The following is a 23228-nucleotide window of genomic DNA, read 5'->3' on the forward strand; positions in this document are numbered from 1 at the left end:
ATGGAGAGAAATCACGAGTGCAGGCCTTTGCGTGACAACCAACCTTCTCAAAAACCTTTTTCAGAGCGGGGATATTGGAACTATTTTCAATTTCAGTTTGAGAAAGGAATTGGGATGTTGTGGGTCAGCTACTTTTGCTACTATTTCAGCACGACAAGCAGCCAAAATTGCAAAATAGCTCTTTTTATTACTTGGAGATGGCCAGTTCCGGGTTTTTGTTCATAACCAATTCTAAAGTCATCCTTTGAAACAGTGGGCTAAAATTACAATTTGTTACATAAAGTACCAAACAGCCAATGCATTTCACGAAGTGCAATGCCTAACGTACCATTTAGTCATAATTAATATTACTCCACAAAGGAAAAAGTCATGACAGATGTTATCCAAACGAGTACAATGCAAGCTATCATGAAACCGCATACAAACAGAGACTGACAGTCTAACCTCAGTCAGCATAAGGAAATTTTCTTCCAAATGGCTCTTTTGTCGGACATTTAGAGAAATCTTTATTGCGTACCATAATCATCATCCACACAACAAAATAGTGAATACAGGAGTGTGTAAGTCACACAGCTAAGAAACTGTACATCGTTTTTCTTTCATACAGAGTTTCTTAAACCGAAACAGGAAGTGATTTATAAATAAGACGGCACACATAGCACTACACTCGGAGCACTGAAGCATTACCTGAGCCACTTTTTACAAACAATCATAGGTGAGACTAGACAATTAGTCTAACACAAAACCTTTTGATAAAACATTTTATTTTCTTGTAATGAAAAGATGTCAAATTTTAAAATGAAAATCACAAGTAGTCTAACATCAAAACTTTATAGTAAAATCAAGTTTTATATTTTCGTAACGAAGAAGATGTACGAAAATGAATATTACAGTAACGGCTGTTAACGACATAACAAACAATAAGCTCTTGATGGCTTATAACGTATTAATCAACACATTTGTCCACCATAAATCGGATCCTTGTGGCATAAATCGGAAACAAGACCATTTTTCAATCTGCCACCATGAATCGCTTAGAAAGTACACTATCCTAGGTGCCAACGAGATATCATAATAGGCGGGAAAAAACAGACTAGAGGATACAACCATAATAGTTACATGGTATACTGCAGCATAAAATTCTTAAAGCCTTATTAACTTAAAAAAATACTTCTCACGATCTGATTACCTGGCACAGCCAGCTTTGCGCTAGTAGTTAATTAAGAACGAGACTTCCCCGTGAAATACTGTTTCACAGAAGCAAGTGAATTCAAACGAATCTAAAATCATTCTCTTGCTCACTCTTAAATTTAATTTACTTGTAGAAATAGCCTCGACAGCAGGAACCAATTACCCCAGCGAAACACACATATACCAAGATCAGCGATCCAAAGCTGCCTCATCCATGGAGCATTAGTATTAAAGAATCCAAGAATAAATCTGAATAATTAAAACATAATTCAAAGACTATTAAAGGGGCTACTAGTAGGCGGCGGGTCTGATTGAGTGAAGGATGGTGGGTCTTTCTGCTGTATTTTCTTGAGTACACAAAAGAAGCCATCTTTCCAGGAGGATCTGAAAGAGAATCATTGAATGCCGACCTCCTCTTTTTTCATAGACCTGCTGCTTAAGATAGCCAGGGAGGGTGGGGAGGAGAGAGGAGTCAAGGGCTACAAGGAGGTTACATCAACCAATCATCAGGTAAAAAAAGTATGAGGGAAGGAAAAAGCAATGGGGAATTTGAAGTAACTGTGCAGAGGAACCTGCCGGGTAGAGGAAGGTGAAGGTAGGGAGGAGGGGAAGAAGATGCGGCAAGGGGGAGGGAGGACGGACATAGGAGCAGAATGTGGGAGAGAAAGAAGCGAATCAACAACAATCATTTGACGCAGCGTTAGAAATTGTTTTGAAAGAGGGTAAAAAACCGATTGCAGCGTAACTCCACCTTTCATTCGGAACCTTATCCGGTTGCTTTATTTGACTTTTGAAAATCTGCAGTTCCTCCAGATTATCCAATTGCATGCTCTTCGGCGCACGAGGCAAAATTTTCATAGATTTATCTATACTACCGACACGGTTGCGCTTATCCCTTAAATGTCGCCCGAACGCAGTTATATTACCGGGACCCACATGCTCTTTGAAGCATTTAAAAAAACTTCTGCCTGTCTGTTCTACGTAAAAAGAGCCACACTAAACGCACTTTAGCCTCAAAACACATGATGACCCATATTTGCCGCCCCTATCCGGCTGTTCCAGCCTAGGCCTAAGTCCATATCTCAACAGCCCAGTCGATCGAAAACCTACCGTGAATCTCTTTGGGAATGCAGGGGTCGTCTTATCTGAAATAGGTCCCCTATATATGCGACATTAGAAATTTCTTAACATCATCTATTAATATATGTCTTTCAAATTAGTTTTAGACTCATTGAGCGATCGCAGGAAATAACTGATTAGTATCCGTAATAGGTACTAGAGTGTAGGCAAACGAACATTATTTTTGTTTCTGGGTCAACCTTGCCCCAGACAAAAATCAAAATGTAGCCTTTGTGCTTGTGGGTACGTGTGCATGTGTGTTTGTAAGTGTGTTTGTAAGTGTGTGTGTGTGTGTGTGTGTGTGTGTGTGTGTGTGTGTGTGCGTGTGTGTGTGTGTGTGTGCGTGTGTGGGTGCGTGGGGGGGTGGGGGGGGGTGGGGGGCTGAGTGGTCATAACAGGTAGATTGTTGTATGGATGATAATATTAAAATAGGAAGTAATCCTGTTTCCGTCAACATATACCTGTGAGTACGGAGATAGGAAGCTGTTATTTAGTCTGATGCAGTAGTCAGCCCTCCGCAGCCTGGCCCACTCTGGCCGCAAGTCTGTTCAGGGGCTGCTGGTTTCCAGACACACTACGGCGGATTTCCGGCGTTCCAATCAGTCTGCTGTCGGTCTCCGACAAGTTCCGCGCATTACAGTCGGGGGCGTAAGGAACTGAGAGATCCGCCCACGTGTTGTGTGTTCGGGGCGGTCCGTGACCCAATTTTGTTACATTCCTCCCATTTACTGGCGCGCGGCGCTACTCTGGAGACTGGCTGCTCTGTGGAACTCTGGAAATAAAATCCCCAGAAATAGGGACGCTGGTGTTCACTTACTTGAGAACTCGTTGCACCTCTGACGTACACTGCCATAAATGTTTCTGGTGGGCAATTTCCTAAAAACTGGCAAGTTTATTCGTGGAAACCAGAGAAAATTTTCTTGGCAATAAGTAAATGAAACGAGTATAACAAAAATTTCACGCTACACGTTGGCTGTGACCTGCCCCTACACCCACATCATACTTTGCAAGCCACCTAATGGTGTGTGGTGGAGGGTATTTTCGGTACCACTATCTGATCCATCCAACCCTGTTCCACTCGCGAATAGTGAGTAGGAAGAATGATTGTCGATAAGCCTCTGTATTGGCTCTCGTTTCTCGAAATTTCTCCTCGTGGTCAATGCGCGAGATGTATGTGGAGGGAGGTAATATGTTGTCCGACTCGGTTTTTAATCGTACTGAGGCCAAGAACCGCAGAAAAAGCACCAATCAAATGAATGGTTCAAATGGCTCTGAGCACTATGGGACTTAAGATCTGTCGTCATCAGTCCCCTAGTAGAACTACTTAAACCTAACTAACCTAAGGACATCACACACATCCATGCCCGAGGCAGGATTCGAACCAGCGACCGTAACGGTCACGCGGTTCCAGACGGAAGCGCGTAGAACCGCACGGCCACACCAGCCGGCCAGAAATTTCAGTAGGAAGTCTGTCCATGATGCACAACGCCTCTCTTGTAACATCTGCCAGAGAAGTTTGTTTAGCATCTCGGTAACACTCTCTCGCAAGCTAAACGACACCGTGACGAAACGCGCTGCTCTTCGTTTGATCTTCTGTATCCGCTCTATCAGGCCTACCTAACAGAGATCTCAGTAGGATTAATAATACTCAAGAAAACGGGCGGGCAATCGCCTTATAAGCCACTTATTTCGTGGATGAGTTATATTTCCTTATGATTCTTCCGATAAATCTGAGTCTGGTGTCCGCTTTTCCCACTATGTTTTATGTGGTCATTCCACTTATTCATAACTCAAGATCGAAATATTCTCACATATATCTTTTTAAGTAATAATAGAAGATGAACAGGAAAATGTTGCCAAAACTTTGCAAACTATCAAATGTCTCAAGATGACAGTGCCATTCAGAAACTATTAATGCTTGTTTGCCTCGCTACTACGAATACCGATGATAAGTACTAATCGCAGTGTTCGCTGCCCTGGTTTCCTTCGCGTACTACTAGATAATCTTGTCACAAATGGTGCTTAACCAACGTGAGCAGAACCGGCTTTGACTCTACGGCAATATTCCGAGCTGGATGAGTGGCTACAATGTAGCAACAGACCGGTATTCCGAACCGCATCTTCTGCATACCACAGCAGTCACACAATTAGACTATTCGAGCAACCGTGTAAGATGAATCCAAATATTTATTGTCTCTTGTGTTTTCCTCCTACTTTTCCGAACAACCAACTGAAAATAGCAACACCGGAGGATGGGAAGGAGAATCACCATGGCTTACCGTGCCACAACAATCTGCACTGAAATGATGAATTATAACCAGACAGATCCTAAAATGGCACCTAGACGCCGAAATCGGCTACGTTCAGCTCGGTTAACATGAAAACCCGGCTACCAAATAACAGGTTCAGATAAATAACACTGTCTGTTACTCTCTTACACAATATGTCTGTCTTTGTAAGTAAAATTTCTGCTGATGTACAGGGTGGTCCAAAAGTATGGAAACACCCTGATAAAATCCAAATGAAGTAGCAAACACGGAAACAGAGTTCCTACACAAGAGGAACGGGAAGTGGGAAACTTTATAGGCTATTCCACCAACATGGCGGCCATCTTGAAAGCCGTCATCTTGGATTCAACTTCAAAATATCAAATGGGAATGTGGTCATGTGACGTATCAAACAGATAGAGAATTTCACCAGATAAACAATGCCGTTGTTATTTCAAACATAGCTTTGTTCTTTCTCGGTTTATAGCTAATTACTTGCGGCAGCAGTGGGACGCTCGGCAGCGTGAGTATTACGTACTGAGAAGTAATAAAATTGAGTCTGAAACGGTGAAAAGTGACTATCCCATGTGTTTAACTATTAGGTATCATTTACTCATGCTGACCTATTAATCATTGTTTCCTTATTTACAGGCTACAAAATGTCCTTAGCACATGAAGAACGCATTGAAATCATCTTGATATCAGGAGAAAGAAGCACACAGGTCATTGCTGAGGATTTCGACAGTCATCACCCAACCAGACAGCCCATCACTCACAGCGCAGTTGCCAAGCTTTTGCCCAAATTCCTAGCAACAGGTTCTGTCGCAGATAAACATAAGGTTGGAAGACCAAAATCCGCCACCGATTAAGCAACAACACTGAGCGTGTTGGCATCATTTAGCAAGAGTCCGCAACGGAGTACTCGTCGCCTGTCACAAGAATGTGGGGTTAGCCGTACCTCCATACTGCGAATTTTACCGCAGCACAAATGTTACCCGTACAAAATTCAGCTGCTCCAACACCTGAACGAGGATGACCCAGACTGTCGGGTACAGTTCGCAGAATGGGTGACACAGCAGCTGCAGATAAACCCACGTTTCCCCTATCAGGTGCTGTTCAGTGATGAAGCCAACTTCTTTATCAATGGTGAAGTGAACAAGCAGAATCACAGATACTGGTCCGACACAAATCCGCACTGGATTGATGCTTCCAAAACGGTCGACTCATAAAAAGTGATAGTCTCATGTGGTGTGCGGGGTACCAAAGTCGTTGGACCTTTTTTATTGATGGTACGTTAACAGCAAACGGTTACTTGAGGTTATTGGATGAAGAAGTGTTCTCCTCGTTGTTAACGGAGGACGGGACATTTCCGACATCTTCCAGCATGATGTAGCCCCACCACATTATGGGCACAATATGCGAGCATACCTGGAGGTGCAGTTCCCTCAGAAGTGGATTGGTCGTAAGGGTGCTGTGGAGTGCTGGAGTGCCCCCCCCCCCTCCCCCCCCCCCCCCCCCCCCCGCGTTACCCGGATTTGACTCCTTTGGATTTTTATCTTTGGAGTCATGTCAAAGCACTGGTTTATTGTGTGCAAATACGGGATTTGCATCATCTAAAGCAGCGCATTGTTGATGCGTGTGGTCAAATTCAGCCAGATGTGTAAGTTCATCGGGACTGGGTTCGGAGGATAGCATTAACAATACAACATAATGGACAACATATCGAGCCATCCCTATGACTGTGGGTGGTCTCTCAAGACTGTGTAACATCGGCGTAATGTTTCTTCGGCACATTACACACATGCTGCCGAGCGTCCCACCACTGCCACATGTAACTGGCTATAACCCGAGAATGAATAAAGCTATGTTTAAAATAACAACGGCATTGTTTTTCTGGTGAATTTCTCTATCTGTTTGATATGTCACATGACCACATTCCCATTTGAAATTTTGAAGTTGAATCCAAGATGGCGGCTTTCAAGATGGCCGCCATGTTGGTGGCATAGCCTATAAAGTTTGCCCCTTCCCGTTCCTCGTGTGTAGGGGCTCTGTTTCCTTGTTTGCTACTCCATTTTATGGGGGTGTTTCCGGACTTTTGGACCACTCTGTACTTTCTTGTCATTAGTCTTTCGGCTTTTTTAATGTCGTCCTTTGTAAATTTTTATTTTTGTGACAACATTTATATCACTACATATTTATACGAAAATTATCGATAATCTGTTGTAAAAATTCTAGCACTCTACAGTAAAACGTTTCAGGGAATGTTTTTAGGATCCAACGCTTCGGCATGTAGCAGCGACCGAGACGTTGGTCCATACAGTACGACGACGCGTTTACACAACCGGGAAAGATTTATTTAAAGTGGCAATGGCTGCGGAAGCTTCCCCTCGCATAATGTAATTTTTTTCTTCTTGTTCGCCTCCCTTTGTTCTTTCTGTAATCACTGACCTCAAAGCAGATTCACCATTGGTTCTTCTCTTATTCATAGATTTCTTTTCCCCATCTGTCCTTCCTAATTTCTCGTCATTACATTTACTTCCACCTAATTTTCTTATGCTCCACGTTGCTTCTCCTCGGGTTTCCTCGTAGTCAGTATATCTACTGTATTTATACAATACGTTGCTTCAGACAGACAGTAAAAGGAACAGTTTTTAAATTCGTGTAAAAAAACTCTTTCTTGTCGAAAAGAACTGGCGTTCTCTATATAAATTGTCTTCTGATTTCTTCCTTGTTTCTGGTACTTCGAGTAAGTTAGCTTACTAAATAGGAGAATAATTTTTCTTCTAGGAGTTATCACCAATTTTGGTGTTTCCGCTTTAAATCCTCCCACTACGTATTATACTAACTATAAACATCATCTTCTACTTCCTTCCGAATAAGGTGCACGGTTCACATTAAAACTAGCGCAAACAAGTCGAAGAACGAAATTTAGATGAAATGTAAGTCAATATCAGTATTCGCTTGATGATGCCGTAATGAGCTAGATACCGATCCATAATGAACAAACACTAAAAGTACAATAAGGAATTTCTATAGGAAAATGTTTTCCAGAGAACTATAATCAAAAGCTCCTACATTATTCAGATGAGAGCTCGCTTTTAATACCCATTAACCACCAATCCTCCACTACTGCAAGCAGTTCCGTTGTAATGAATGTATCGGGATCTCAGTTTGTGATGTTCTAGATGGTGGATGACGTCAGTAATAGAACTGAGCAACCTACGTGCAAAGCGAGTTGCCCTTCTTTGAACTTTTTCCGTTGTCCTCCGTCAATCCTACATGGCAAAGATCCCATACTGTACTGTACTAGTAGAGGACGGACAATGTTGAGTGCTTGGCACCTTCGCCGGCCGGAGTGGCCGAGCGGTTAAAGGCGCTACGGTCTGGAACCGCACGACCGCTACGGTCGCAGGTTCGAATCTTGCCTCGGGCATGGATGTGTGTGATGTCCTTAGGTTAGTTAGGTTTAAGTAGTTCTAAGTTCTAGGGGACTTATGACCACAGCAGTTGAGTCCCATAGTGCTCAGAACCATTTGCACCATTTTGAACCACCTTCAGACCATTTCTTTACCGTTAAACCCTTAACTGCGAGCGGGAAAAACGAACACTTAAATCTTTCTGAGTGAACTTTAATTTCTCAGAATTTATTACCATGATCATTTCTTTCTTCTTAGGTTTTCGTCAACAGAACCTTTTCACATTCGTAGCAGAAAGATTGTGTATTGCTCCTTTTCAAGTTATTCATAATTGTAATCCCTAGGTATTTAGTTGATTTACAGCATTTAGATTTGTGTGATTGTCTTTGTAACCGAAATTTAACGGATTCCTTTTAGTAATCATGCAGTTGACCGCACACTTTTCGTTGTTCCGAGTCCACAACACAGATATCGTATCTAAACCATTTTGTAATTCGTTTTGGTCTTCTGATGACTTTACTACATGGTGAACGACAGCATCATCTGCAAGCAATCTAAAAGCGCTGCTCAGATTTCCTCCTAAATCGTCAGCCTTGAGCCGTATACTTTGCAAACAGTGCGATTATTATACAGAATGTAATTAGTCCACCCTATATGTATTCAGATGTCGCTAACTTGGAATACATTCTACATATGTTCATATGAATGACGCCACGTTATTCTAAATCGTCGGTTAGATAGTGTGATTCATTGTTAGCGCAAAAACAAAATTCCAGTTTGTGTACCTTCATTCCATGGGAGAGAAACCATTGCGACAATCAAAAATGTGTCATTATTTCCTAGCTTAGTTGTATTCTTATTCGTAACATAAACAGTGAAAGAAGTACACAACTTAATTAACTTGTTCAGTTATACATGGAATAAGTGTATGTGCAACGTATACGAAGTTCGTATACGAACTAAAATTTGACTTTCATTCGTGCATTAATGCAAACAATTTAGTATAGATTGGTTTACCGAGGAGGAAACCACTGTTTCACACCTTTCCTAATAGGTACACGAGGCAGTCGTGTTAGTATTGCAGGACAGTTTAGGTTTCTAATGCGTTGTCCACTGACTTACGCGGCTCAATATTCAGGTAGTCCAGAAAATGAATTTAGTATGTTCGTTAAAAACTCATTAAATACTACCGGTTCTGTCACCAGTCAGCTCAGGGATTCTACATCAAATTTATTGCTCATTTTCAATTGTTTTGCGCTTAGAGTGATAGTTTGTTTCGCGTTTAGTTTTGGATCACTCATATTTCTACTAATAAACCCATTTACTTATGTACTGATACTTACGACATAGAAATACAGTGAATGAAGTGACGCCACTTCACTCTTGTCTCAAAAATGTTAAAATGTGTGTGAATTCCTAAGGGACCAAACTGCTGAGGTCATCGTTCTGTAGACTTACACACTACTTGAACTAACTCAACGCTAAGGACAACACTCACACCCATGTCCGAGGGAGGACTCGAATCTCCGTCGGGAGGGGCCGCACGATTAGTGACATGGCGCCTCTAACCGCGTGGCCACTCCGCGCGGCTCTTGTCTCCATCACTGTACCATCTCCTGCACTCAAATATATGTTCAACCTCTCATCGAACTGCACTTTCTCCCTCTCACTTTCTTCTAGCCTGCAACGTGTCGCCTTATGCTCCACACACTTTCTGCAGTTATTATTACTTTCACTTCTTGAGTATTTCAAGAGCGTTATTTGGAAGCTAGTAGTTATAAAAACTGATTCCTAAAAACTCTCTGTGGGAGCGGTACGGATAGACTGATGAATCTACACGTATTTCTATAATCCGTAATTCACATTATGGTTTGTAGTGGATGGTACTTCTGGAACCGCTATGAAGATTTGGAACTTTCATTGGTTACTCTAGATAGGCCTGAGGTGAGAAACAAGGGATCTTTTTCAAGTGCCGACTTTTTTCATACTCTCTCATCATTCATATAAACCAGTGACCGTCAGTCAGTACTGCACTACTTTAAATGTGCTCGATGGCTGGCCACGGTGGTCTAGCGGTTCTAGGCCCGCAGTCCGGAATCGCGCGACTGCTAAGGTCACAGGTTCGAATCCTGCCTCGGGCATGGATGTGTGTGATTTCCTTAGGTTAGTTAGGTTTAAGTAGTTCTAAGTTCTAGGGGACTGATGACCACAGATGTTAAGTCCCATAGTGCTCAGAGCCATTTGTGCTCGATGTTCCCGTTCTTACTGATATTTATTCTACATACTTAAATAATGTTTTCTTAAAACTGTTTTGTAATCGATCTGCTGTTGACAACTGGAGCTTCCATACATGCAGTACTACCATTGAAATTGTTGTGGATTGGCAAGAGAGCCAACCCACTATGAGAGGAAGCCGAAAGGCACGCGTTTTAGCTCACGCAGGCTGGCGTGAGGTCTGGAACGGGTCAAGGAAGTTAGACTTTAGCAAAAAAGGACGTAACTGTTGGAATACTTAACTTTAATCCGTAAATGGTGAACATCGCTCTTGACGGTACATGTTTTACAGCATCAATAGTAATTGGTAATGGCGCTTTCCTAGGTCGTAGCAAATGACGTAGCTGAAGGGTATGCTAACTATCGTCTCGGCAAATGAGAGCGTAATTTGTCAATGAACCATCGCTAGCAAAGTCAGCTGTACATCTGGGGCGAGTGCTAGGAAGTCTCTCTAGACCTGCCGTGTGGCGGCGCTCGGTCTGCAATCACTGATAGTGGCGACACGCGGGTCCGACGTATACTAACGGACCGCGGCCGATTTAAAGGCTACCACCTAGCAAGTGTGGTGCCTGGCGGTGACACCACAGAAATGAGACCTGACATTTGGTTTAACGACAGCTGAAACTCTGTGATAATTCCCTGACACGTCACACCACATAGTTATTCCCAAATATTGTCCGATACTTGAGTTTAGTAATAACTCAGTGGCAATGTGCTGAGAACCTACTATAGTTTTACAATTCTCAATGTAATAGCTTTTGTAGAGAACTTAAAAGTATGTACTTTTTTGTCCCTGTTGATGCAACCCGCCACGAATTCTTCTCTTGTGCTAATGATAACCACTTCATCGCAGCACTTTCACCTAATTCCTCGGTTACTTGTTGAATATATTCAAAACTCCTACTTCCCCACAACTTTTACAAGAGCCCTTTCGTACCACGGAGGTTACTCCCTGAAATCTTAAACGTTCCCATCATGCGGTCCTTTTTTCTCAATTTTTAGCACGTATCCCTTTCTCAGCCGATTCTGAAGAGGAGATCAGGCTTTTGCTGGAGTCGATGAAGGAGTGTCAAGTAAATAACTCATCTTTTACATACGTTTTCACTGCATTTTATTACAAAATATGTACAAAAGTATAAAAAATAGATAACAAACGGAAACAAGCAAATTCAACAATAAAAGACAACATTTAAGCAAAAGTGGATGATGTGAGTGAGGGAGATTGATGAGGCGTGTGGCGACAGCAGGACTGCAGTCGGACGCTAATGGTGCTTGGGCACGTGGTAGACGTGCTTGTAGACGGGGACGTGCACGGGGAACGGCTGCGGTACGTGCACGGGCACGTGCCTGATGACGGTGATAGGGTACGGCTTGTCGATGTAGTGGGGCACGTGCTTCTCGATGGGTACCGGGATGGGCTTCTCCACCTCGACGCGGGAGACGCGCGTCACCGGCACCTTCACCTCGACCGGCACCTTCACGTGCACGGGCACCGGCTGCGGCACGTTCACGCCCACGGGCTTAGGCACGGCTACCGGGATCGGCTTGGCCACGGGTACTCGGATGATCTTCACCACCGGCACCTGGTAGGGCCTCAACTCCGTCTTCACTTGCGGCTCGGCTACGAAACCGGCTGCGCCGCCGCCGTAGCCGCCTCCACCGTATCCGCCTCCGTAACCGCCTCCGTAACCGCCTCCTCCGAAGCCGCCGCCCCCGATGTCGCCTCCGCCGATGGCACCGCCGCCGTAGCCGCCGCCTCCGAGGGCCGCGTGGTCTCCACCGCCCAGGTCTCCACCTCCGTACCCGCCGACGTCACCGCCGCCGCCGCCGATGTACGCGCCTTGACCCCCAGCGGCAGCGGCTCCGCTGTAGCTATCGCCGCCCCCGCCGAAGCTGGCACTGGGTGTGAAACCACCGCCGCCGCCCCCGCTGTACGCAGCAGAGACTGCGCCTCCGTAGTCGCCGCCACCGCCGCTGGCGCCGCCGCCGTAGTCACCGCCGTCGCCACCGCCGCCGCCTCCGCCGTAGGAGCCGCCGCTGTAGTCACCGCCACCTCCGGAGCTGTAGCTGTCGAGAGCCGCCTCACGACGCTGGACCGCCTGGGAGGAGCTCGAGGAAGTCACGCACACGAGCGCGACAAGCACTGCCGTTATCTGCGAAAGAGAACGTCTCGCTGACACCAATGCCTTCCACAGAAAGTGAAGCCGAATGTTTTCGTTGACTGATATCTCCTGATGCCCCATCAGTCCCCAAATAGGTAAGTTTACCAGCTGGGACAACAAAGCCATCACACACAGCCAAAAAGAAAATATTACAGACTAGCAGCAGCACGATAGCGCGCGGGATTAGCCGAGCGGTTTGGGGGCTGCAGTCATGAACTGTGCGGTTGGTCCCGGCGGAGGTTCAAGTCCTCCCTCGGGCATGGGTGTGTATGTATGTCCTTAGGATAATTTAGGTTAAGTAGTGCGTAAGCTTAGGGAATGATGACCTTAGCAGTTAAGTCCCATAAGGTTTCACACAAATTTCAACATTCTGAAGTAGCGCGATATGAATTAATGCAAATCAGGAATTTGTTGATATCAAATATAAACTTACGTGTTAGGCAGTTTCTGCTAAAGACATTTGGAGTGGCGTTATTTAGAGTGACGCTTTAGACGAAATTGAAACGTGGGCGATAAGTAGTTCGGTTACGAAGGGAAGTTTTTCAGATATGAAATAACGTGTGGCTAAGGCCCCCCGTCGGGTAGACCGTTCGCCTGGTGCAGGTTTTTCGATTTGACGCCACTTTGGCGACCTGCGCGTCGATGGGGATGAAATGATGATGATTAGGACAACACAACACCCAGTCCCTGAGGGGAGAAAATCTCCGACCCAGCCGGGAATCGAACCCGGGACCTTAGTGTTGACATTCCGTCACGCTGACCACTCAGCTACCGGGGCCGGACTTTTCAGATATGATGCTGCACAGGAATACTGAAGATAAGATGGTTGGATCGAGTGACATACTAGGTGACAGTGCATGGAATTAAGGGAAAAAAGAAATTTATGCACAATTTAAAAGAAAGGTCTGTTTGATCATCTAGAAGCAACAAGGAACATTCTGTTTCGTAATGAAGGGAAATGTGAGACGTACAAATAATTGAGGCAGACCTACGTCTCAACATGGAAAGCATGTTCAAATAGCTGTAGGCTGAAGTGGTTATTCAAAGATGATGAGGTTTACATCGTGCAGTGTAGCGTAGAAAACTGCATCAAACTCGCTCTCGGATTGTAGACTACAGCAGCAACAACTACCATAAGGTCGTGCGATTGGTTCGTTTGGTGTGTAAAACCAGTACCCCCAGGCCGTAAAGGAATGTTATATATAATATTTTTAGTTGCACCATGATCGGCAATTTTTCTTCTCACGACTACTTCGCTGCGTACAAAACATGTACTTTACTGAAACGCAACGTAATTGTTATTTATCCACTAGGACTATGGAAGTTCCTGCAGTTACATATGTCTTAATTCCGTCTTTCATTGCCATCGAAACAACCTTGAAATATTTGTTACTATCTACTCGAAGCCAAACTACCACGACACGACTTGGTGAAATACATGCAAAGCGAGTAATCGACTTTATTCCGCAAATTGAAGACTTAACTTGGGTGTCAGAATAATCGTGATCTAATTCGAGAAACAGTGAGAGGGATGCAGGATGCTCTAACAGTGGTACGATTCTGTGTAATCATAGGTCGGGGTCTCCAACACGCAACATTTCTAGCCAGTGCCCTTAGTAGCACGAAAACACTGAGAGGCTCTTTTATTTGATAACACTCACAGTTGGTCAGGAGTTGTTTACAATGTGATGTATAATACGTTATGGATGAAGACACATACGACGCTGCTTTAATGTTCTACAGTGTTTATTATTTTCTTTTACAAAGCGGTTTTCGACTTTCATGCCATCGTTAGGTACAAAGATAAATATATGTGGCAGTGAAATCCTTTTTAGAATGTAGTGCCTCTACATAATTAATTATGTAACAAATAATTTACTGTCTCTGGTATTTTACTAAACCTAAATACCTTATATCACATTTTCGCCGAAATAATTCCTCTCGTTTTAGTCCTAAGACAAATATTAACAACTGTCATCTTTGGAAACCAACTGAGACACGCTGTAGATGTACTAGTTTAAAATCTCTGATCCTATAAATATTTCACGGTCTTACGTATTTGTATTTCTACATGACGATGCGACGATGTCGTAACAGCCGAAAACTGTTGTAAAATTTTGTAGAATATATTACACCAGTAAGACATTTGTCTATTTATTATGTATAAAATATTCCATAAACGAATGGAACAGTCAGTCAAAGCAATGTGCCTTAATAAGCCACTGGCCGCTTTAACTCTGATTCTTCATCTTTTCGAAAGAATCTAATATACTACGCCTTTTTTGATACTATGAAGTCTCTGTCGCACATGATGACTCGTTTATTCCCGCAACTTTCAAAACCAATCCCCAGAGACAGGACAATTTGTATCAGAATTTCTTTGCTAGCCTTTAAGACCAGCGGAGCACGAATAAAAATTTGAAATTACTAATAAAATTATTTCTTTGTATTGTTAATAATACCGTAGAAATTGCCGTATGCAACACTTTTATCCACGCATTTTGCTTCTATATGCTTCAACCCCCACCGGTCGACACCGCTCCCAACCTGCAATGACTAGCACACCAGTGAGTCACCCAGGCCGGGGATTTTGCTTGCCCATTTATTCCCCGTTTCTATCTGCAATGCCACCTCTTTCCCATATCAATGAAATGAATGAGATAAAAGCAAGCATTTTCCGCATCTGCTATGCTTCCTTTCACTGCGAGGTAACAACTCCCCTTACTTCTAACTGGAAGGTGGATATAGAGTATGGTTAAAAACAATCCTACTTGGGAGGATCCCCATGAAAAACTTTTGGCCATAGAACAATGGAACTTTGTGGGAAAATGTGTAAGGAAATACGAAAGAGAAATAACGAATAAACCACTGAAAGTAACGGATTTTAATTTTCACATGAGAGGATAACATTTGTTACTGCACAGCATGTTTACGTTCCAGGTTATGAACGGTGGTCATGTGACGACCATTTGCATCCAAGACAGCCTGAAACCACACTAAAGATTGCTCTGCCGCTGCCCTGAACAACGGCAGCACTGCTTGAGGATCGCACAATGTGCCTAGCATTCTAAGCCATGGCAACAGTAACTTACTCAACTCAGGTGACTGAGAGGAACAGAACTGCTTCGAGGTGTGTGATTTACATCAAATTTTATATCAGTTCAATAGAAATATAATATCAGGCATCGTGCCCAGGAGCAGCTACTGTCATGTTCATAAGGCACACGTCAATGTAGACAGTTTCCTTAAATGACTTATTCCATCAAGATCATCACTCTCAAATGCATCTCCGTCCACGATATAAATAGTTACATGTGACACTCTCGTCGCAACGTTTGACAACGTAATTTATTCCTCACGGAACAAACACATTTCAGAAATGAGTGAACAGTCTTTCCACTGTTACGAGAATACAGCAACGTAAAGCCGATATCATTTCTGAAAATGAACTGAAGACAACAGTATATTGAGATACATGTTTCTAATGGGTATGTCTGCTCCTACCGCGTAACTTTCAACTGCTCGGACGACAAATAATAGATTTTTCTGTAGCGTACCGGCGAATTTGGAAACACAGCAACGACTGGACATTATTTGCCTTAGGGGAAGATTCCTTATGAATTGCATCCCGTGAATTCGAGATTGATTTCGTTCACCGGAAGTCGCACTGATATATACGCATGCACGAGGTGTATGTATGGGGGGAAAAACCGGTTCAGAGACAGGAGACTACAGAGGTGCTGATTTCTTCACTGTTAAGGTATCACAGTAGAACAATTACGTTAGTAGAAATCTAGATAAATATCACTGACATTTCAATCCAGAAGCTGATTGGGCCGTCAAGTACCTCAGGGACAGAGAGAGACATAAATTTCTTTTTTTTTTTTTTTAAGTGTAATAACAACTTCATAGTTTTCAGAGTAACTGTTTAAATCACTTTGTATTTCTCTCGATTATCATAAGAATTTTTGTGAAACGTGTGGGAAATAATATTATGCGGATGTATAGTTGCATTATTATGAATGAAACTGCTCGTATGTGGTATAATGTTTGAGAAAATCTATCACAATACTAGTCAAAAACTGCACAAGGAAAGTCTTCCAATGAACTTAGGGGAACTGACACATAAGCAAAATAATGATTTCATAGTGTCAAGAAGAGTATCTCTGTGCAAGTTACTTTACAGTCGGTTTATTATTATACAAATCAAATTTGTTGTTATACGAATTTTCTTAAACGAGAGAGAAATAATGTTGTACAGTGGCCCGGTGGTAGTGAGTGCGTGTATCAAACTGCTCCTAGGTAATGTAATGATAGAGCAAGCGGAGAAAGCAGTTGTAGGCGCCTGAGAGAAGGCGTCCTGGTGCAGAGGAGGCGGAGGAGGCCTCGCTTTCGCGGAGGCAGTGGCTGCTACTCACCATGGGCCTCATCGCGCCGGCTGGAGTGGTGAGTGTGTTGTGCCTTGTGCTGACTGCTGCTAGCGGCTGCTCGTCACTGCCCGGTCTGCGGCTGCGGGCCCCCTATATACCCGTATTCCTCTCTCCCCGGCGGCGCCCCTTTCACCGCCGATACTGAGCCACGCTCTCTTTGTGCCCCACAATGACCGCTGCAGCGCCACGCCACGCGTGCTCCCCCGCACGGCTAATAGGTTTCTTGCCCCTGCGGGCCTGGCCATTAACCCTTCATTGCTCGTTACTGCGGATCCAGAAATACGAAACGACAGTCGAGTGGAGACGTAACAGCGATCTGAAGGAAACCTGAGAACTGATTAACTCGTCCGTGTCAAGGTCACCAGGGACTTTGTTTTGACAAGAATGGGGTCAAGGTGACATGATGGCCTCGATTTTGTCGGAGGAGCTATTATAGCATTCTCCAACATAGATCTTGAGAAACTATGGAAAAATTTTGTTACGATTGCTGCTTTGGTATTTCAGTCACTATGTTGCAAAATATGAATACAGTCTTCTCCCTCTGAACAGCAATGCCTAGATTCATTTCTGGTCTGATGAACACATCCATAATATATAATGGACAAAAGGTAAACGAAAAAAAGCCACGGTTTCCTCGAAGAAAGGCTAGTCTTTAACGTCCTTAGAAACAGATTGCACGCTGTACTGGAAGGTGACTCGAGCACAGAATTGCAATAGCTTTAAATCTATTTTATTAGTAGATAACAAAACACAATACTAAGTGCTAAAACCGTCACCAAATATGCAACCATCCCTTCTCTAGGCAGAGTCTCCTGTAAGATAGCCAGTTTATTCAGATGTGCAAACATTCAAGTTTCTTCACGAACAATGAGCTGCAACTGCATTCAAAATGCATATACCTCGACGAGTATAAAATAAAATGTGAATTTTGTCTCCGAGGTACGTTGTAAGCACCACATTACACATTACTCAAAGAATTTAAGAAAATCTACACTTGCTGCTCGCATTACTGATAAGAAGCATTCTGTACAAAACCCTGAAAGCAACCTCACTATGAAAGTAAGCACTATAATATGAATACAAACATAGATATATGAATACGAATGCATAAAAGTGAAAGTACATCACCACACAACCAGCAAACAGTGATTTTCTACGAAGAGTTTCAGAGGCTACTAAAAACAGGTACCACCAGCTTCTAACACAAATATATATGTCACTTGTTTGCATTAAAATTTGTACATTAATAAACATTAAATATTTTCAGCATATGTATGTTTCGTTTGTGTTTTAAAATTCCCACCACATTCAATAATATGTAATGCTTAATGCAAATCGGAAGCAAGAATAAGAATTACAGAAATACCTTTCGCAATTCCGCTTCTACAGTACAAATATCAAAGTGATTCTGGTTGGAAGAATATAAGAGTGCTGTATGACTTATAGATTACATCGGAAAGTACTGTTTGTATGATGCTAACACCTCTTATGTACGTTTAATTTGCATGTGCTGCTCATTGAATTATGTATTTATTATTGACGACTACACTACTATCTTATTCTTAATTCTTGCAAATGATCTTTCAGGAATAATGTATGCGACTCATAAAACATTAGTGACTTTGCTTGCTATAAGTGCATGCAGAGGACGAGATATTAATGTAAAATATGGTTTTTCAATGTATACCTGCAAATGGTGACCCGATTTCGACTCTATGCAGTCGTTTTTATGACTTTAAAATCACGCAACATAGAGATACTTTTACCTGCACTATATTTCGTGCTACACAGAAAAATGCACTGCCGCAAAGCAGCTAGAACACATTAAGTCTAAGTGCTTGTGCTATAGGCTTAACATGTAATTTTCAGCTTGTATTTAATCTCAGATTCGATTTCCTTCTCGAACATTTATCAGTTTGAAACATTTCTACTGTAGCACACGGTACCATTGAAGTATTAACACCATTAATATACGATATGATGTACAAATCAGCCATCTGATGATGGGCAAAACGTTCCAAACCGATAATAGCATAACCAATAAATGAGTTAAAGAAAATGTCACCAAGCAATAGCTTCGTTCGAGCAATCATCCCTGCATTTGCGTCAAGTGATTGAGGAACACCACAGAGATTCTAAACTGACTTGACATCAGGGGGCATTTGAGTCAGACTCCCTCGGAAAACTACACTGGGCATTTCACCCAGAGTGGTCAAGCGAAACAGTTGAAAACCTCGCCCTGATTTCCTGGAAGCTTACGCCTCGTTCAGAGTATTTTAATGTTCATTAAATGAGACACCGAGAAAGAATATCACAAAGATATAGAATTCGTGTGAAAGCGAGAATAATCTGATAACAATAACTAATTAATATTGCAGATGATTGCGTACACGCGACATCTTTATGGTGACCGGAAGCACCAGTTTTAAACCACGTCCAGAGATTGAGGTGTGGTAAGATGGAAACATGAAGAGAAGTTCACTTCTTCGAGACCTAGCAATATGAACAATGGAATGAGTTCGAAGACAGTTCATTGATCGATATCTTTGAAATGTGTCAGTCATAACCTGATTATACATCTCGTTAAGATAAATCTACATGTGATGCGTTCGGTCGAATAATGGAACAGGAGAGCGTCATACAGTACGACGAGCGAGAACTGGACCACACAACGTGATGACAGTACGGCATGACCTCCATCTTGTCAACGTGGTAGTAATGGACAGTAATAGTGCGTCTGCAGTGTTGGTTCAACCCTGCAGTACTGCAAGTTGTGTTGACCTTTCTGCGTCAACAGATCGACGTCACCGAATTTTTTGGTGGAGAGCTGTCACGCTTGTCACTGTCCGTAAACCACACACAGTTTCCAGGCAACAAATCAATGACGTGTTGAGAGACATGCTGTTTTTGGACGAATGTGGAATATGCTGGTCGCAGCATGTACCTCACGATCACCCAGTGTTCACTGTTGGTGACCTTTGGATTCGGTACAAATTTGGACGGGGGAGATTTTCCAGGACCCAATTCGTCAGAACCTCATACACTGATGACCACTCTTTACGGCGGTTTACGAGTGTACAAAAACTGCCTCCGCTTTGTTACACAGCCTCCCTAGACTCTGTAGTTCTCTACTAATTCTTGTGTAATTTCGGATAGTCCCATGGGTCTCCCACTGAATAATATTTGACGTTCAGAGACGGATAATTCACTCCGTTCTGTCATATTGCCTACACACCTCTTTTGTAACAGACTGCTTAAATACCGTGTCTATACTTGCACAATGTAACTTCGGTTTCCCTTTATACAGCCCCACCCAAATTCTCATGAAAATGGGATATAACACACGGCATTTAGTTGCTTCGTAGCAGCATTCTCGTTTCTGTAGCCAGAAGTGTCACCCAATAGGACATCACTTAAACAATAGAGTACAGCTTTGTACATGCCGCTTTATAATAACGAACACTACTAGACAGTTGAATGCAGTATTCAGAAATTCACGTTTTGAACGATATGATGCCCTTATGGTGACTAATCAGTTTTAAAATATTGAGGCTCTTATGCTTCTTAGCTGCTCACTCATAGCAAAATTATCCATTCATTTAAAGCGATTTGTTGCTCATTTCTCTGTTGGGGACGATATGCAAAGTACACTAGATGAAATTCTTGCTCAACTAACGTACTTCTGGAAATATTTTCCTTTTTCCTATTTGTATATCTCGAAATATGATAACTGCTTAATTATATGCAGCTATACGTATGTATTCCTTCTTAGAAGGAGTATAGCAGCCTATAGGAATCCAGTTCCGTGATTTAGAGGTCGTAAATTGATTCGAAGATCCCCAGCTTGATGAACGATCACCACTTTAAAGCTTCCATCACGTGGTTTAAACCCGAAAAGTATCGTTGCTTCCTCGACTGAGAAACAATTTACATTATAAAGCAACTCTTCAATGCTGACGTCGCGGAAATGGCGGCATAATAGAGCTTGGAGCTGCAATTGAGCTCCACCAAACCTTCCAATGACTGCCTATGGTTGTGAAAACATTGCTACGAAATTTGTTTCCTCATTCCCTTTTGGCTTGCATTCGATAAAGGTGACAACCATTTCTGCCTAAATCTTTCTCGTATGTAACTGGTCATGTAAAATTCATCACAATTTCTGACAAACGTATCGCATGAACTGTTTCACACAAGTGTAATAAATGACTTTTGCACTTACTCGTTACTTTCATCCGTCGTTGTATTTTCGGGACAGCATTCAGGAGTATCACCGTCAGGAGAAGTATAATTCTACCTACCCCCCCCCCCCCCTCTCTCTCTCTCTCTCTCTCTCTCTCTCTCTCTCTCTCTCTCTCTGTGTGTGTGTGTGTGTGTGTGTGTGTGTTTGTGCGTGTATATGTGTAAGTACAAGTGAGTGTTATATCATGTGAACATGAGAAGCAAATACTAGCAGAAACTGCCACGGTTGAAAGTATAAAATAACAGAATGAAACACATCCGAGTAAACATGGACCAGTAATCGAAACATTTGCGAGATAATGGCGCCTGTGTGCTTACAAGGCACCACTCATTTCAGTATGAAGTATTATCCTAGTTGATGTAGATACCATTTCGAAGGTAAGACCGCTTCACTTGAAAGTCCTTTATTACTAGGCACGACTGGTTTCGCAGCATTCCAGCTGCCTCATCAGGTGCAATAAAATCATATTCCGATCGAGAAAAGAGAATATGATGACTATAAACGCTGGGTCATCCCAGTCTCTTTTCTCGGTCGGAATACGATTTGATTTATTGCACCTGATGATACGGCTAAAATGCTGCGAAACTAGTAGAGCCTATTAATAAAGTATTAAACGGCTGAGGAGCTCATTTCTTCAAAATGATATATCCAGTCTCTGGCTGCCCTGAATACAGAGTCTGCCGATACAGATGTATCTGACATAGAAACTTTTCGATTAAGCCGCTGGAATCTCATTGAAAGGAAAACAGTTGTATTCAGTTATGAGTTCCACTTGGAACTGAACCCCGATGAACAGCGAAGACGTGTCTGGAGCCGCACTGGACAGTGGTGGGTACTAACCTATCGCCCGTCCTACAGCCCGACAATCAAGAGTAATCAAGAGTAATTGTCTGGCTTTCCATTCCATTTCACAGCAGGGTTCTATTAGTTGTCATCCACGTCACCCTTGCAGCACAGGTGTACGTCGACGATATTCTACGCCCGGGTATGTTGCCCTCATGGCACGCTTATCTTAATGCTTGCCAAAATCTACCTTGCCTAGCAAGGTCGCCGAATCTCTCCTCGATTGAGAACGTTTGGAGCATTATGGGGAGGGCTCTCCAAGTATCTCGAGACTTCGACGATGTAGAGTGCCAATTGGACCGAACTTGGGGTGAGATAAAAAAAATGGTTCAAATGGCTCTGAGCACTATGGGACTTAACTACTGTGGTCATCAGTCCCCTAGAACATAGAACTACTTAAACCTAACTAACCTAAGGACATCACACACATCCATGCCCGAGGCAGGATTCGAACCTGCGACCGTAGCAGTCGTGCGGTTCCGGACTGCGCGCCTAGAACCGCTAGACCACCGCGGCCGGCAGGGGTGAGATCCCTCAGGAGGACATCCAACAAGTCAATCAATGGCAAGTCTAATTTCCTGCATAAGGACCAGAGGAAGGCCAAGTAGTTGACACGCTCAGTTTGCGAAGCTCTTCCTCTTCAATAAATCATCAAATCTTTCTGGAATAGTAATCACTTGTTTGTCTGTACATGTACATCCCATTCTGATAATTCCTTCGTGCTGTGCCGCTTTTCTCCCTTGAATTGTGTCTGATACTGAAGTCGATAGTCTCTCGTGGGCACACATTCGCAGCTGTCTAACAAATTTCTGGTCTCCGAGCCCGTGTTCTCTGGAATGAATTTGCTTCCGTTATGGTATACTCCTTCCTGTGTCAGTTTTCGCTATTAACCATAAAACGCCGTGTCTTTATGTCGGAACTATTAAGTATTTATTTATACACAGAAGAGCGAAAGAAACTGTGTAGGGCACCGGCGAGCACGCAGAAGTGCCGCAATACGACGTGGCATGGACTCATCTAATGTCTGAAGTAGTGCTGAAGGGAACTGACACCATAAATCCTGTGGGGCTGTCCATAACTCCGTAAGAGTACGAGGGGGTGGAGATCTCTTCTGAACGGAACGTTGCAAGGCATCCCAGATATGATCAATAATGTTCATGTCTGGAGACTTTGGTGGGCATCGGAAATGTTTAAACTCAGAAGAGTATTCCTGGGGCCACTCCGTAGAAATTATGGGCATGTGGGGTGTTGCTGTGTACGGCTGGAATTGCCCAAGTCCCTTGCAA

At 43.1% G+C, this 23228-nt stretch overlaps 1 protein-coding gene across 1 annotated transcript in view; it reads right to left on the bottom strand.

Moving 5' to 3' along the window:
• LOC124594403 (homeobox even-skipped homolog protein 2-like) overlaps positions 1-16919 on the bottom strand; it is a 39493-nt gene extending 22574 nt beyond the window's left edge. The window contains exons 1-2 of the mRNA XM_047132773.1: positions 16848-16919; positions 11540-12420 (exon numbers count right to left, since the gene is read on the bottom strand). Coding sequence (XP_046988729.1) covers positions 11540-12420; positions 16848-16859 — 893 coding nt within the window. The 5' untranslated portion in view covers positions 16860-16919. The remainder of the gene's footprint in view (positions 1-11539; positions 12421-16847) is intronic.
• Positions 16920-23228: the final 6309 nt, after the last annotated feature.

The sequence above is a fragment of the Schistocerca americana genome, chromosome 2 (assembly GCF_021461395.2).
Source record: "Schistocerca americana isolate TAMUIC-IGC-003095 chromosome 2, iqSchAmer2.1, whole genome shotgun sequence".
Lineage (NCBI taxonomy): Eukaryota > Metazoa > Arthropoda > Insecta > Orthoptera > Acrididae > Schistocerca > Schistocerca americana.